The 13,491-nt window shown below is 39.4% G+C and overlaps 1 protein-coding gene across 2 annotated transcripts; it reads right to left on the reverse strand.

Moving 5' to 3' along the window:
- Nucleotides 1-211: 211 nt before the first annotated feature.
- dpm2 (dolichyl-phosphate mannosyltransferase subunit 2, regulatory) lies at nt 212-13,381 on the reverse strand. Of its 2 annotated transcripts, none has more exons than XM_085926058.1 (4): nt 12,644-12,700; nt 11,371-11,460; nt 2,341-2,443; nt 212-2,198 (listed from the first exon to the last, which is right to left on the reverse strand). In XM_085926058.1, the coding sequence occupies exons 1-4, from the start codon at nt 12,659-12,661 to the stop codon at nt 2,143-2,145; spliced, it is 267 nt and encodes an 88-aa protein (XP_085782184.1). In that variant the 5' UTR covers nt 12,662-12,700; the 3' UTR covers nt 212-2,142. The 2 variants fall into 2 exon arrangements, with proteins under 2 accessions (XP_085782184.1, XP_085782185.1); XM_085926059.1 differs by having other exon boundaries at nt 273-2,198; nt 12,670-13,381.
- Between the last annotated feature and the right edge of the window lie 110 nt (nt 13,382-13,491).

Genomic DNA, 13,491 nt, shown 5'->3' on the forward strand with positions numbered 1-13,491 from the left:
CATTCAATGTAAAAAGCAAGTTTTTCCTGAGCCAAATTCACTAGATCAGGGGTGCTCACACTTCTTCAGCATGCGAGCTACTTATAAAACAACCAAGTCAAAATGATCTACCAACACGCCAAAAAATGCAAAACATATCAGCATTTTCAAATTTATTAAGGATTCTTTGTATGTACAATGTATGTTGATGTACCTTGCATAACTGAATAGGCCAATATTGCACAACAAACATCATAAATATATATATATATATATTTTTTTGGGGGGGTAATTATGTGATGATAGGCTGACATTTTTTTTTTAACGTCACGCTGCGATCGACGTAATGAGCACCCCTGCACTAAATAACACAACTTGCTTTACTTTTGTGTAGTCTCATCTCTAATTCTACTTCATACACTGGTTTACTAACTCAGTGGCTCTCTCTTGTTCGGTCACGTAGCCCCTGTGAAATGTTATTTTCAGCCAAGCACCCCCGCCCCAACCAGCACAAAGCATTTTGCAGGGGCGGAACAATGCTGTGTAATCAGTGTCTGGAATTCTCTCAATTTTTACTGCCATCTCTAACTATTTGCATATAAAAGGAAATAACTAAATGAAAAATTAACTACATTGTAATTACTGTAAATATGTGTGTAAAATACCTCTGAACATAAAGTGTTGTCCTTTGTATAGTGTAAATGTGTTTGCTCCCTTCCTAATTCATTTCTTGGTATGTTTGTCACATCTAAATGTTTCCAATCATCAAAACAAATTTAAATAGTAGTCCAAGACAAGTAAACAGAACAGTATTAGACCAACTTGTCTTCCTTAACAGCTCATCAATCTTCTGAAACTGATTTGGTTGTGACCTGAGACCTGGCAACTGTGACGTCATCTTCAGTTGACGGCAAGTGGCAGAGAATGGAGAGGGGCAGATGGATTTTGCCCGTTTAATTCATCTACCAAAAACGAAACATAAAGCAGAAAACTGTGCTTCGACTCAATGGGCTGCACAGAACATAAAGAAAAGACAGACTGACACTGTTTGATTGTACATAATTCATTAAAATGTCCTTGTTCATAATCTGAAAGGCTTTTTCCTTATGCGAGTCGCGTGCTGGATTTCGGTACCAGGATTTCAGTAGTCGGTACCAATACCTGTGAATTTTCCACGAGTTCGATACTCATTCGGTACCACAATAAAAAAAATAAAAAAAATTCATTATACTTTTAAAATCACTAATCCATCTGCTACAGCCAAGAAGGCTTGCGCACACACCCTTCAACATGTGGCCAAACGTAATTTTGCATATTTGAGCCTTTGTCTGCGTATTGACATTAAATACGTTTGGTAACCGTATCGCCCCAGCTGACTCATGCTGAAATGACTGCACGTAGGCATATTCGGGTTCACGTATTTATAACGTAACGTGGCACAACAGTGATAGTAAAGGGACGGATCTATAATTGCCCCGGTTGCATCCGCCTCGAATGCAAAATATTTCCACGCACGACTCTTTGAGCGACCTGGGTTCTCAACAAGCCGGCGTGTTGGACTTCCACTCCATTTGCTGAAGCCATTGTTATGAAAGACCGAAAGTTTTCTTCTTCTTCTTCAGTGCCGCTGACTGCTGCTTCGTGCTGCTCGCATGCGTATACTGCCCCTTTCAGTTCCGACAAGAATGGACAGAGCTCGCCGAGTGAAAAGTTAAATATTCGGTACCATAAAAAGCATGTATCCCTGTATTTTTTGCGTGTTGGTATCGAATTGGTACCGAAAGTATCGGTTCTTGTGACAACACTAGCTGGAACCTATGCCAGATGACTACGGCGAGGGACAACCTCAACCAATGCAATTTGGAGTGGTCAATTGGCCGACCATGCATGTCTTGGGAATGCCAGGGGAAACCCACGTAGGCAAGGGGAGAACATGCAAACCACACAGGAAGGAGAGAGCTGGAATCAAATCCACAACCTCCGCTCTATGAGGCAGATGTGCTAATTAGTCCATCACCTTGCCACCCTTTTTGATGATTAGGTTTTATCTATTTACAAAAATACCTATTGGTAGGTAACTGTAGAGGGATTGGATGGCAATTATTCTATATTTATTTACAGTTCCACACTATATATAAAATCAAGAGCAATCCCATTTTCAGGTTAATTAACTTTTTTGGGTTTTTGATTCTTCCAAATGACTATAGCAGTGATGGCCCCTGTGGAGGAGAAAGATACGGCATTCATTAATTTTTACAAAATTTTTACATAAAAAAAATGACACTGAAATTATTTTATTACATGAGAAAGTGAATGAGGCGTGTGGTAATATGTAGTGGGGAGATTTGGCACCAGGCTTACCTATACAAAGGAGCAGTAGTACAGCTGCGATACCAGGCAGAATGACTGAGTATTCCCGTGGTAGAAAGTACTTGTGTAGCACATGATCAGTGTCCATGAAAGGCTGGGAAGTGGCAAGAAACAAAACATTTACTGTATTTTCCGGAATAAAAGTCGCTCAGGAATATAAATTGCATCAGACATATAATGCTTAATAAAGGGAAAAAAACATATATAAGTCGCACCGGAGTATAAATTGCATTTTGGGGGAAATTTATTTGACAAAATCCAACACCAAGAACAGACGTGAACCAGCAACAACAGGATAAACCATAGGTGTCAAACTCTGGCCCGCGGGCCAAATTTCGCCAGCAGTGTAATTATATTTGGCCCGCAAGGCAATTTCAAATTAACATTCGAGCTGGCCTGCCGGTATTCTACGGCGGCAGCGCTGTAACACTGCATTCATCGCTTGTACTACAAATCCCATAATGGTCTGCTGTTGCTTTGGCGCCCATACGTCCGTTCATGACTCCGCCTCATGCCCATATAAGTAGAATCCGTGTTCATTTTTTCCCAGAATGCACCTGAAATTTTTAAGATGGCGCTGCCTAGATTCGATACTATTGGCTTCCGAGCAGCTGTCCACAAACTAATGGGTGACGTCACGGATGTTACGTTCATTTCTTATATACAGTCTATGTGCACACCCTGCATCTCCGTGCCTCTCCCCCACACTGCGACCTCAAACAACAGCTGTCACTGTGTTACCCTACCAACAAATGGCGAAAAGAAAGGCAGAAAATGGAACTTTTCTGGACAGGTGGGAGACAGAATATCTGTTTATATGTATACAAGACAGACCTGTTTGTCTTGTTTGTGGAGCCAACGTGTCAGTAACTAAGGAGCACAATATTAGACGACACTATGAAACACCAGGACAAATATAAGGACCTGGACACGGCTCAAAGAAGCCAGAAAGTTAAGGAGATGAAAAGAGGTTTGATTTCACAACAGAAAATGTTCACAAAACCCACAACACAAAGTGAGGCTGCTGTAAAGTCAAGTTATATCGTGGCACAAGAAATCGCCAAATCAGCCCGACCCTTTAATGAAGGAGAGTTTGTAAAAAAGTGCATGATGAAGGTTTGTGAACAAGTGTGCCCCGAGAAAAACCAAGCCTTTGCAAACGTAAGCCTGAGCAGAAACACAATAGCTGACTCCCACATGCTTTAACCAATTCACTCCATTCCAACTTTCACACGTTCCAAAAATTCACGGCATGACTGCTAGTATTTTATTTGTTCATAACATCTACCGTTTTTGCATAATTAGCAAATTTGTGCCTTAAAATCCCCCATTCATTCTTAATGGTGCATTCAACACGAGCGACGTTCACGAGGGAGTTCAAATTTTGACATCTGACAACTTTTATCATGATTTTTTTCCTAAACTCATTTATTTTTTTATTTTTTTATTTTTCATTCATTTAGTTATTATAATTATTTATATTATAATTTTAATTTAAAAACATAATTTTACCGTTTTAACGGCATTTACCATTTTTATTTCTCGTTTAATAGCATTATTCCACCACAGCAACACTAAGTCGCTGTTTAGCTCAGTTAGAAGAGAATGGCGCTTTGAACGCTTGCAATATTGAGGAGTGAGTTTGAATCACACTTGGCCATTATTTTTTATTCATTCATTTTTCATTCATTCAATTTTAACACATTTTAATAATTATTTTCATCATCATCATTAATTTACCATTTTTATTAGTGTGAAGGCGAAGGCCTTCACACTATTGTTATTCTACTTTATTTTTCTTCTTATTAGTGTGAAGGCGAAGGCCTTCACACTATTGTTATTCTACTTTATTAGTGTGAAGGCGAAGGCCTTCACACTATTGTTATTCTACTTTATTTTTCTTCTTATTATTATTATTAGTGTGAAGGCGAAGGCCTTCACACTATTGTTATTCTACTTTATTTTTTTTTTATTATTATTATTAAACAATTTATTCCTCCTTTCTTTCCTTAACTCGTTTATTTAACTCTTTTATTTTTTATTTATTTATTTTCCATTCATTCATTTAGTTATTCGTTTAATTTTAAGTTAAAAACATCATTTTACCGTTTTAACGGCATTTACCATTTTTATTTCTTGTTTAATATCATCATTCCACCGCAGCAACACTAAGTCGCTGTTTAGCTCAGTAAGAAGACAATGGTCCATTGAACACGAGCCACGTCCGCGAGCGAGTTCGAATCCCGCTTGGCCATAATTTTTTTATTCATTAATTTTTCATTCATTCAATTTTAACACATTTTAATAATTATTTTCATCATTCATTTAGTTATTCATTTAATTTTAAGTTAAAAACATCATTTTACCGTTTTAACGGCATGTACCATTTTTATTTTTCGTTTAATAGCATCATTCCACCAGAGGAGCTCTAAGTCGCTGTTTAGCTCAGTAAGAAGACAATGGCGCTTTGAACATGAGCCACTTCCACGAGGGCGTTCGAATCCCGCTTGGCCATAATTTTTTTATTCATTAATTTTTCATTCATTCAATTTTAACACATTTTAATAATTATTTTCATCATCATCATTAATTTACCATTTTTATTTTATTTAATCATTAATTTACCATTTTTATTTCATTTAATCATTATTTCGAGTCCCACAATAGTGTGAAGTGCCTTCGCCTTCACACGCAATTTCTCCAGAAATTGCCAATTCTAGTTAGTGTGAAGGCGAAGGCCTTCACACTATTGTTATTCTACTTTATTTTTCTTCTTCTTATTAGTGTGAAGGCGAAGGCCTTCACACTATTGTTATTCTACTTTATTTTTCTTCTTATTATTATTAAACAATTTATTCCTCCCACTTTTTTGACACCTAACTACTCCCACATGCTTTAACCGATTCACCCCATTCCAACTTTCACACGTTCCAAAAATTCACGGCATGACTGCTAGTATTTCATTTGTTCATAACATTTACCGTTTTTGCATAATTAGCAAATTTGTGCCTTAAAATCCCCCATTCATTCTTAATGGCGCATTAGACACGAGCGACGTTCAGGAGTGAGTTCAAATTTTGACATCTGACAACTTTTTTCATGATTTCTTTCCTTAACTCATTTATTTAACTCTTTTATTTTTTATTTATTTATTTTTCATTCATTGATTTAGTTATTCATTTAATTTTAAGTTAAAAACATCATTTTACCGTTTTAACGTTCACCATTTTAATTTCTTGATTAATAGCAACATTCCACCACAAAAAACACAGTCGCTGTTTAGCTCAGTGAGAAAACAATGGTCCCTAAACACGAGCCACGTCCGCGAGCGAGTTCGAATCCTGCTTGGCCATAATTTTTTTTTCATTCATTCAATTTTAACACATCACTTTAATAATTACTTTCATCATCATCATCATTAATTTACCGTTTTTATTTTTCATTTAGTTATTCATTTAATTTTAAGTTAAAAACATCATTTTACCATTTTAACGTTCACCATTTTAATTTCTTGATTAATAGCAACATTCCACCACAATAAATACATAGTCGCTGTTTAGCTCAGTGAGAAAACAATGGTCCCTAAACACGAGCCACGTCCGCGAGCGAGTTCGAATCCTGCTTGGCCATGATTTTTTTTTCATTCATTCAATTTTAACACATCACTTTAATAATTACTTTCATCATCATCATTAATTTACCGTTTTTATTTGATTTAATCATCATTATTAATTTACCATTTTTCTGTCATTTAATCATCATTTCGAGTCCCACAATAGTGTGAAGTGCCTTCGCCTTCACACGCAATTTCTCCAGAAATTGCCAATTCTAGTTATTATTATTAAACAATTTATTCCTCCCACTTTTTTGACACCTAACTACTCCCACATGCTTTAACCGATTCACCCCATTCCAACTTTCACACGTTCCAAAAATTCACGGCATGATTGCTAGTATTTTATTTGTTCACAACATTTACCGTTTTTGCGTAATTAGCAAATTTGTGCCTTAAAATCCCCCATTCATTCTTAATGGCGCATTAGACACGAGCGACGTTCAGGAGTGAGTTCAAATTTTGACATCTGACAACTTTCATCATGATTTCTTTCCTTAACTCATTTATTTTTTATTTTTTTATTTTTTATTCATTCATTTATTTATTCATTTAATTTTAGTTTAAAAACATCATTTTAATAATTCATTTCAGTCATTTACCATTTCTCGTTTAATAGCATCATTCCACCATGTTCTACCGCTTTGATAGTGTGTCACTGTTTAGCTCAGTAAATAGAGAATGGCGCTTTCAACACAAGCCATGTTCGCGGGTGAGTTCAAATCCCACTTGGCCATTATATTTTATTAATTTATTTTTCATTCATTCAATTTTAACACATCACTTTAATAATGATTTTCATCATCATCATTAATTTACCATTTTTATTTTATTTATTCATCATTATTAATTTACCATTTTTATTTCATTTAATCATTATTTCGAGTCCCACAATAGTGTGAAGTGCCTTCGCCTTCACACGCAATTTCTCCAGAAATTGCCAATTCTTATTATTATTTTACTTATTCTGCCTGTTTTTTTGGCGCTTTACTACTTCCACATACTTTAACCGATTCACTCCGTTCCACTTTTCACTTATTCCAAATATTCAGGAATCGACTTATTCCAAATATTCAGGAATCGACTGCTTACATTTTTTTCATTCAAAAAATTTTCCGTTTTCACAAAATTCACAAATTTCCGGCAATTTTTGCCCCATTCATTCTTAATGGCAGATTCAACATTTCACATTTACGTTGTTCCAGTTTGAAATTCACATAATTCAACACATTCAAATCACATTGGGGACATTCCTGAACTTGCCAAATTCAAAAATTTCACGTTTTCACATTTCAAATTTTCACAAAATTTCGCAAAATTTCACAAAATTTCGTTTTTCACTTCTAATTTCTACATACTTCAACCGATTCAACTCGTTCCAACTTTCAACTGTTCATCTTTTGCCTACCTATTCCACACCTTCCCATCTTCCCTTCATCTCTAATTTCCACATTTTTCCACCGATTCAACCCATTCCGACTTTGAACTCTTCATCTTTTTCCTACCTATTCCGCAAATTCCCATTTCCCATAGATTTCACATTTTCAAATTTGAAATTCCACCAAATTCCCAAAAATTCCGTTTTTCACCTCTAAATTCTACGTTTCTCAAGAAATTCAACTCCTTCCAAAATCATTCCACAGTATTCCCCCCCAAAAAATTATTCAACTATTTCGCCTTCACACGCAATTTCTCCAGAAATTGCAAATTCTAGTTATAAACAACAATTTTATCAAACTATCTCTGTCACTCCAAGTTATTAAATCCATCCATCCAATCCTTCGTCCTTTATGTAAACAACGCCGCGTGAGCGCCGCTCCGCTGATGTCGGACTAGTTGTCAGTTGCAGTTCAAATTACAGTAATACCTTGCTACATCGTGATTCGTTTATCACTGTTTCACTACATTGCGGATATCTATTTCCCAAACTAAAGAAAAATAAGATTCAAAATAAAACTTTTTTATTGAGGAATGTTGCCTACTTGTCAGCAAAAAGCAGGGAGTGCCCACACAATTGCAGTGCATACACTTGTACCTTTTGATAAAAAAGTTATAAAAATCAGAATTCTAAAAACACATTTAAGAGTGTTATACCTCGTTATAGAAAAATCATTATAATAATAAAACATTATAAAAACACATTTACAGTATGTATACACCTGTACCTTGTTATTAAAATTGTTATAATAATAAAAGCTGTTCGAAAAAGATATTTACAGTATGTGTTAAGAATTCTCCATGTTGTTTATGTTATTCAGCCGTGCTTTGATTTGAGGTAGGGTGCTTTATTTTGAAGGCCGTTTTTAGATGACACCATTTAAAATCATTAAATCTCCTGACTGGAAGTCAATGAATGGAACGGAATGTCAGTGAGGCTCCAATTATTCCACAGCCATAGTGCGCCTCCATGCGGTTTAAAGTGAACATAACATGTGAAGTGATCAACTACCATATTTTTCGGACTATAAGTCACGTTTTTTTTCCATAGTTTGGGTGGGGAGCGACTTATATGTGAATTTTTTGTCAAAATTTTCAAAATGAAAAAATCCACGATGTAGTGAAACCGCGATAAACGAACCGCGATGTAGCAAGGGATTACTGTAATTTGAACTGCAACTGACGTCAGCGGTGCGGCGGTTGTTTAAATAAAGGACAAAGGATTCGATCATGGGATGACGAAGATGAAAAAGGCCCCTCGTTTGAAGAATTTAATGATTTGGAGTGACATAAGGTTTGAAAAACTTGTTATTTATGTTGTACTTATTTGATATATTTTATTTCGTGTAGCAACTTGTATATGTTTTTATCGTTACAGTCGTGTAGTGACAGCTTCCTGGACCTGGTCTACACTGCACATAAAGGAGCTTTCAAGGCCACCCCCCTCCCCCACATCGGACTTTCTGACCACGTCACCGTTCTGCTTACGCCCGCGTACAGACAGAGAGTGAGAACTTCCAGGCCGGTTCGCAAGCAAGTTAGAGTGTGGCCTGAGGGGGCCTCTGATGCTCTTCGAGACTGCTTTGGCACTACGGACTGGGAAATGTTTAACCGGGCGGCCACATGCAACAATCGTACGGACATTGAGGAGTATGCCGACTCTGTGACCTAGTACATCGCAAAGTGCATTGATGATGTGACCCTCACTAAGTACGTCGTCGCTCGGGCTAACTGGAAGCCATGGCTGACAGGGGCTGTCCTCGGGCTGCTGAGGGCCAGAGACAAAGCCTACAGGGCTGGTGATGTAGCGGGCGTGAGGTCAGCCAGGGCGAAGCTGTCCCGGGGCATCAAGGATGCGAAAAAGGCATTCTCTTCCAAGATCACTGCCCACTTCAAGGACAGCAGGGATGCTCGGGGCCTGTGGCGAGATATACAGACCATCACGGACTACAAGCCCGCGCCGCGGAGCTGTGAGGGTGACGTCCCTCTTCTCAACGAACTGAACCGCTTCTTTGCTCGCTTCGACGCTCAGAACGACACTTGCCCGCTGAAGACCCCTTCCCCTCCGGGCGAGCAGCCCCTGTGCCTCTCTGCCGTTAGCGTGAGGAGGGCGCTTGCTGCTATCAACACTCGTAAGGCGGCGGGCCCGGACAACATCCCGGGACGGGCGCTGAGGGACTGCGCTGAGGAGCTGATGGATGTCTTCACGGACATCTTTAACATTTCCCTGCGGCAGGCCATCGTCACGTCATGCTTCAAGGCTGTCACCATCGTACCTGTGCCGAAAAATCCTGCTCCTTCCTGCTTCAATGACTACCGCCCTGTGGCACTGACCCCCATCGTCATGAAGTGCTTTGAGCGGCTTGTCTTGGCGCACGTCAGATCTGTTCTTCCCCCCACCGTTGACCCCTTCCAGTTTGCCTTCCGACCCAATCGGTCCTCTGAGGATGCCGTCTGCTCTGCCCTCCACTCTGCCCTCACCCACCTGGAGAACAGGGACTCGTATGTGAGATTGCTATTTGTGGACTTCAGTTCTGCATTCAACACCATTGTTCCACAGCGTCTCATTTGCAAGCTTGACAAGCTGGGCTTCAGTACCTCCCTTTGCAATTGGCTACTGGACTTCCTCTGTCAGAGGCCTCAAGTAGTCCGTGTGGGCGACAATGTCTCCGGCAGCATCACGCTGAGCACGGGGGCCCCTCAAGGCTGCGTGCTCAGTCCGCTGCTCTTCACCCTGCTGACGCATGACTGCACTGCGACCTACAGCAGCAACCGCGTGGTGAAATATGCCGACGACACAACGGTGGTGGGTCTGATCAACTGTGGCGACGAGACTCACTACAGATCGGAGGTCGACCTTTTGGCCGCATGGTGCAGGGACAACAACCTTCTGCTGAACGTCAACAAGACCAAGGAGATTAACATTGACTTCCGGAAGGGTCACACCCACCACCTGCCGCTCACCGTCGACGATGCTGTGGTGGAGAGAGTGAGTAGCACCAGATTCCTGGGGGTGCACATCAGTGAGGACCTCTCCTGGACCACCAACGCTGCGTCGCTGGCGAAGAAAGTTCAGCGCCGCCTGTACTTTCTGCGGAAACTCAGGCGAGCAAGTGCTCCTCCCGCCATCATGACCACATTCTACCGTGGCACCATTGAGAGCGTCCTCTCCAGCTGTATCGCTGTGTGGGGTGGTGGCTGCTCTGAGTACAATATGAAGGCCCTGCAGCGCATAGTGAAAATCAAGTAAAATCATCGGGGCTCCACTCCCCTCCCTGAAGGAAGTTTACGCCTCCCGTCTCTCCCGCAAAGCGGCCGCGATTGTCTGTGATGTGAGTCATCCCGCTCACTCTTTGTTTGTACTTCTGCCCTCTAGGAAGAGGTACAGATGCCTGCGCTTCGTACTCCAAGCTGTCCGGATCCTGAATTCCCTCCCCCCTCCACCCTCTGCTGCATGACGTCCTGTTCTTTTGCGCTATGATCTGGCTGTCTGCTATTAGCACGCTTGTTCCATTTTCCTGCTCTTATTTGTCTATTTATTTATTTATTGTTTATTTCTTTGGGTTATTTGCTTATTACTGATTCGTTGCTCTTGTCTGTTTGTTTTTACTCTTTGTGCTATTTGATTGTGAGTGTTGTGTACTGTGTCTAGTCACCGTGGGATGGTGGGAAACGTAATTTCGATCTCTTTGTGTGCCTTAACGTGAAGATATTGACAATAAAGCGGACTTTGACTTTTGACTTTTTTTGTTGGCTCGTTGAACTCTTGTTTTGTTAAATAAAGAGCCGTTTACCAAACCCATGTCTTTCCTGGTACTTTGTTAACGCTACAATATAGTTATATACTAGATCTGAAATGGAACACTAAACTATTACAGATACAAATTGTTAATCACGCATTTGTCTTTCTGAGAGTTGTTTTAGGCCATACACAGCTTACATTGAAGTAGAACCGAAGCATCCAAACGTACCAGAACAATGACCCAGATAGAATAGTAAGTAAATAGCATGAGGCTGAAGATGATAAGACTCATGCCCGCTGCTTGATCCACTCCAGTAGCCTGGGAACAAAGTAAAAAAGTTGGAAATAAAAAAACAGTCAGTAATGCAGTGTATTTGTCTGACTTCAGTAAAGGCAGCTTGGTGTGAATATAGGAGTGAATGGTTGTAACTACAAATGTGCGCTGCAACAGACGGTGAGCAATTTAGGGTGTGCTTTGCATTTTGCTCTGAGTCAGCAAGTATATGTGACCTTAAACAGGATAGTACCAGTTACAAGAACTTAAGACCTCCAAGTAAAACCATGGGTCCATGAACAACATTATATGCAAAATATGAATGCCGCTGAAACCCCAAATTTCCTCCTGGGGATCAATTAAGTCTCCGTCTGCCCGCCCGCCCGCCCATCCATCCATCCATCCATCCATCCATCCATCCATCCATCCATCCATCCATCCATCCATCCATCCATCCATCCATCCATCCATCTATCTATCTATCTATCTATCTATCTATCTATCTATCTATCTATCTATCTATCTATCCATCCAATTTATCCCCCTAAAAAAATTAACTGAAAGAAAGGGGGCATAGGCAACGTACAAAATTGAAAATCCTTGATAAGTTGAGAGCGAAGAGGAACTTGTATTTTTTTAAATAAATGTATTTGAGTTTGGCAGTAGTGCAAAATAATGTGCAAAGATGCATGCATTAAACAATTGCAGGCTGCATATGTACTGTATGTCTTTGAAGACTAAAAAAAGATATGTGACAATTAGAGAGTTTAGTAACTATCAGTGCCACATACAATTGATTTAGCAGAAAAATCTTCAACTCTTCAATTATGTATACGTATACCGATGGCAAGAATGTAGTTTGCATAACAATATCTGCAAAATACTCAATATATTTTCAGATAGTTTCGGCCATCGATATGAATATACTGGAGCACTTGCATCTACTGTTATTTAGGACATTTGTAAAAGAAATGTTTGACTATAACTATAAAGTTCTGGTACATTTTGAGTTAGTCTCAAATATAGTTTCCGACCGATCGTTGGGTCTTCATTTTAAAATAGTAGTGCCTAATTCAACTCATCCCATGAGATGTATCATTCGTGAGCACAAGATCAAAACCAATGCACCAAGAGTCCCTGTTTCAGACTACCCGAAAACCGTTCCATTGACTACATTAAAAACAAATTAATGATTGTGTGAGGCCCAAAAAACGTTGCATCGTTGTACCTTTATTTTAAATTCCATCGTCTTACCATTTTTCTGACGGGTAATATATGCCGACGATTCCTGGTTGTCTTCTTCTTTGTAAATCCGGCTGCTGAGACGTGGTTGGTAATAGCTGCTGACCCCTCTTGGTCAATATGTAAAACGTCTACAAAGTACAGCACAGCAGTGTTTTGTCACCCTTTTTTCATTCACGGCACACCTTTTCATTGGAGAACAATCTCGAGGCACACCAACAAAAATCTGTTAAAACGTAGCCACCCATATTCACAATATAGTCAAAGTGTCTTGAATAGGAATCAACTCTAAAACGTATTTGATCATCTTTTATATTTCTTCTTTCAAATAAAAAGTGCACTTAAAGTGCAATAATATTCATAATAAACTCATGTATAAAACACTTGAGCCAGGATTTAGAGCGTCTTGCTTCCTTTATTCCCATCCAGTGTAAAACACGAGTAAAACTGCAAATGAAACAACAATAACACTTAGTTTCTTCCACAGTATTGTTCTTGTATACAGTAATAAAGTTATCCAATAAAACGATTATAAATTACAGCCATTGCTTCCGTGAGCATGAGAGGAGAAAAATCCGCCTGGATGGCGCGAGTAAGCCTCACGTCTCAAACTCATTAGTTGTCAAGTGACTTTAACAAAAATATGCACAATTTCCGGTGCATTTCAAAATAAAGGTTCAATTAGCTTCCGAACGACAAATAACCACTTGTGTATGTTTCCTCACGCAGCAAACACTTCCCAGCATAACGCACACACTCAACAAATTAATTTTAAGTAACCTTTTAACCTTTCTAACATCAAGAAAACAATTCTGAGGGTTGAACAACCTTCAT

This window comes from Syngnathus leptorhynchus, chromosome 12 (genome assembly GCF_054491065.1).
Source record: "Syngnathus leptorhynchus isolate UIUO chromosome 12, UIUO_Slep, whole genome shotgun sequence".
In the NCBI taxonomy this organism is placed as follows: domain Eukaryota; kingdom Metazoa; phylum Chordata; class Actinopteri; order Syngnathiformes; family Syngnathidae; genus Syngnathus; species Syngnathus leptorhynchus.

Coding starts and splice junctions, on each gene's coding strand:
- dpm2 (XM_085926058.1), bottom strand. Junction 2,444..11,370: donor CTATCTGGGTCATTGTTCTG/GTACGTTTGGAT, acceptor GCCACTTCCCAG/CCTTTCATGGACACTGATCA. Junction 2,199..2,340: donor ACTACTGCTCCTTTGTATAG/GTAAGCCTGGTG, acceptor TCTCCTCCACAG/GGGCCATCACTGCTATAGTC.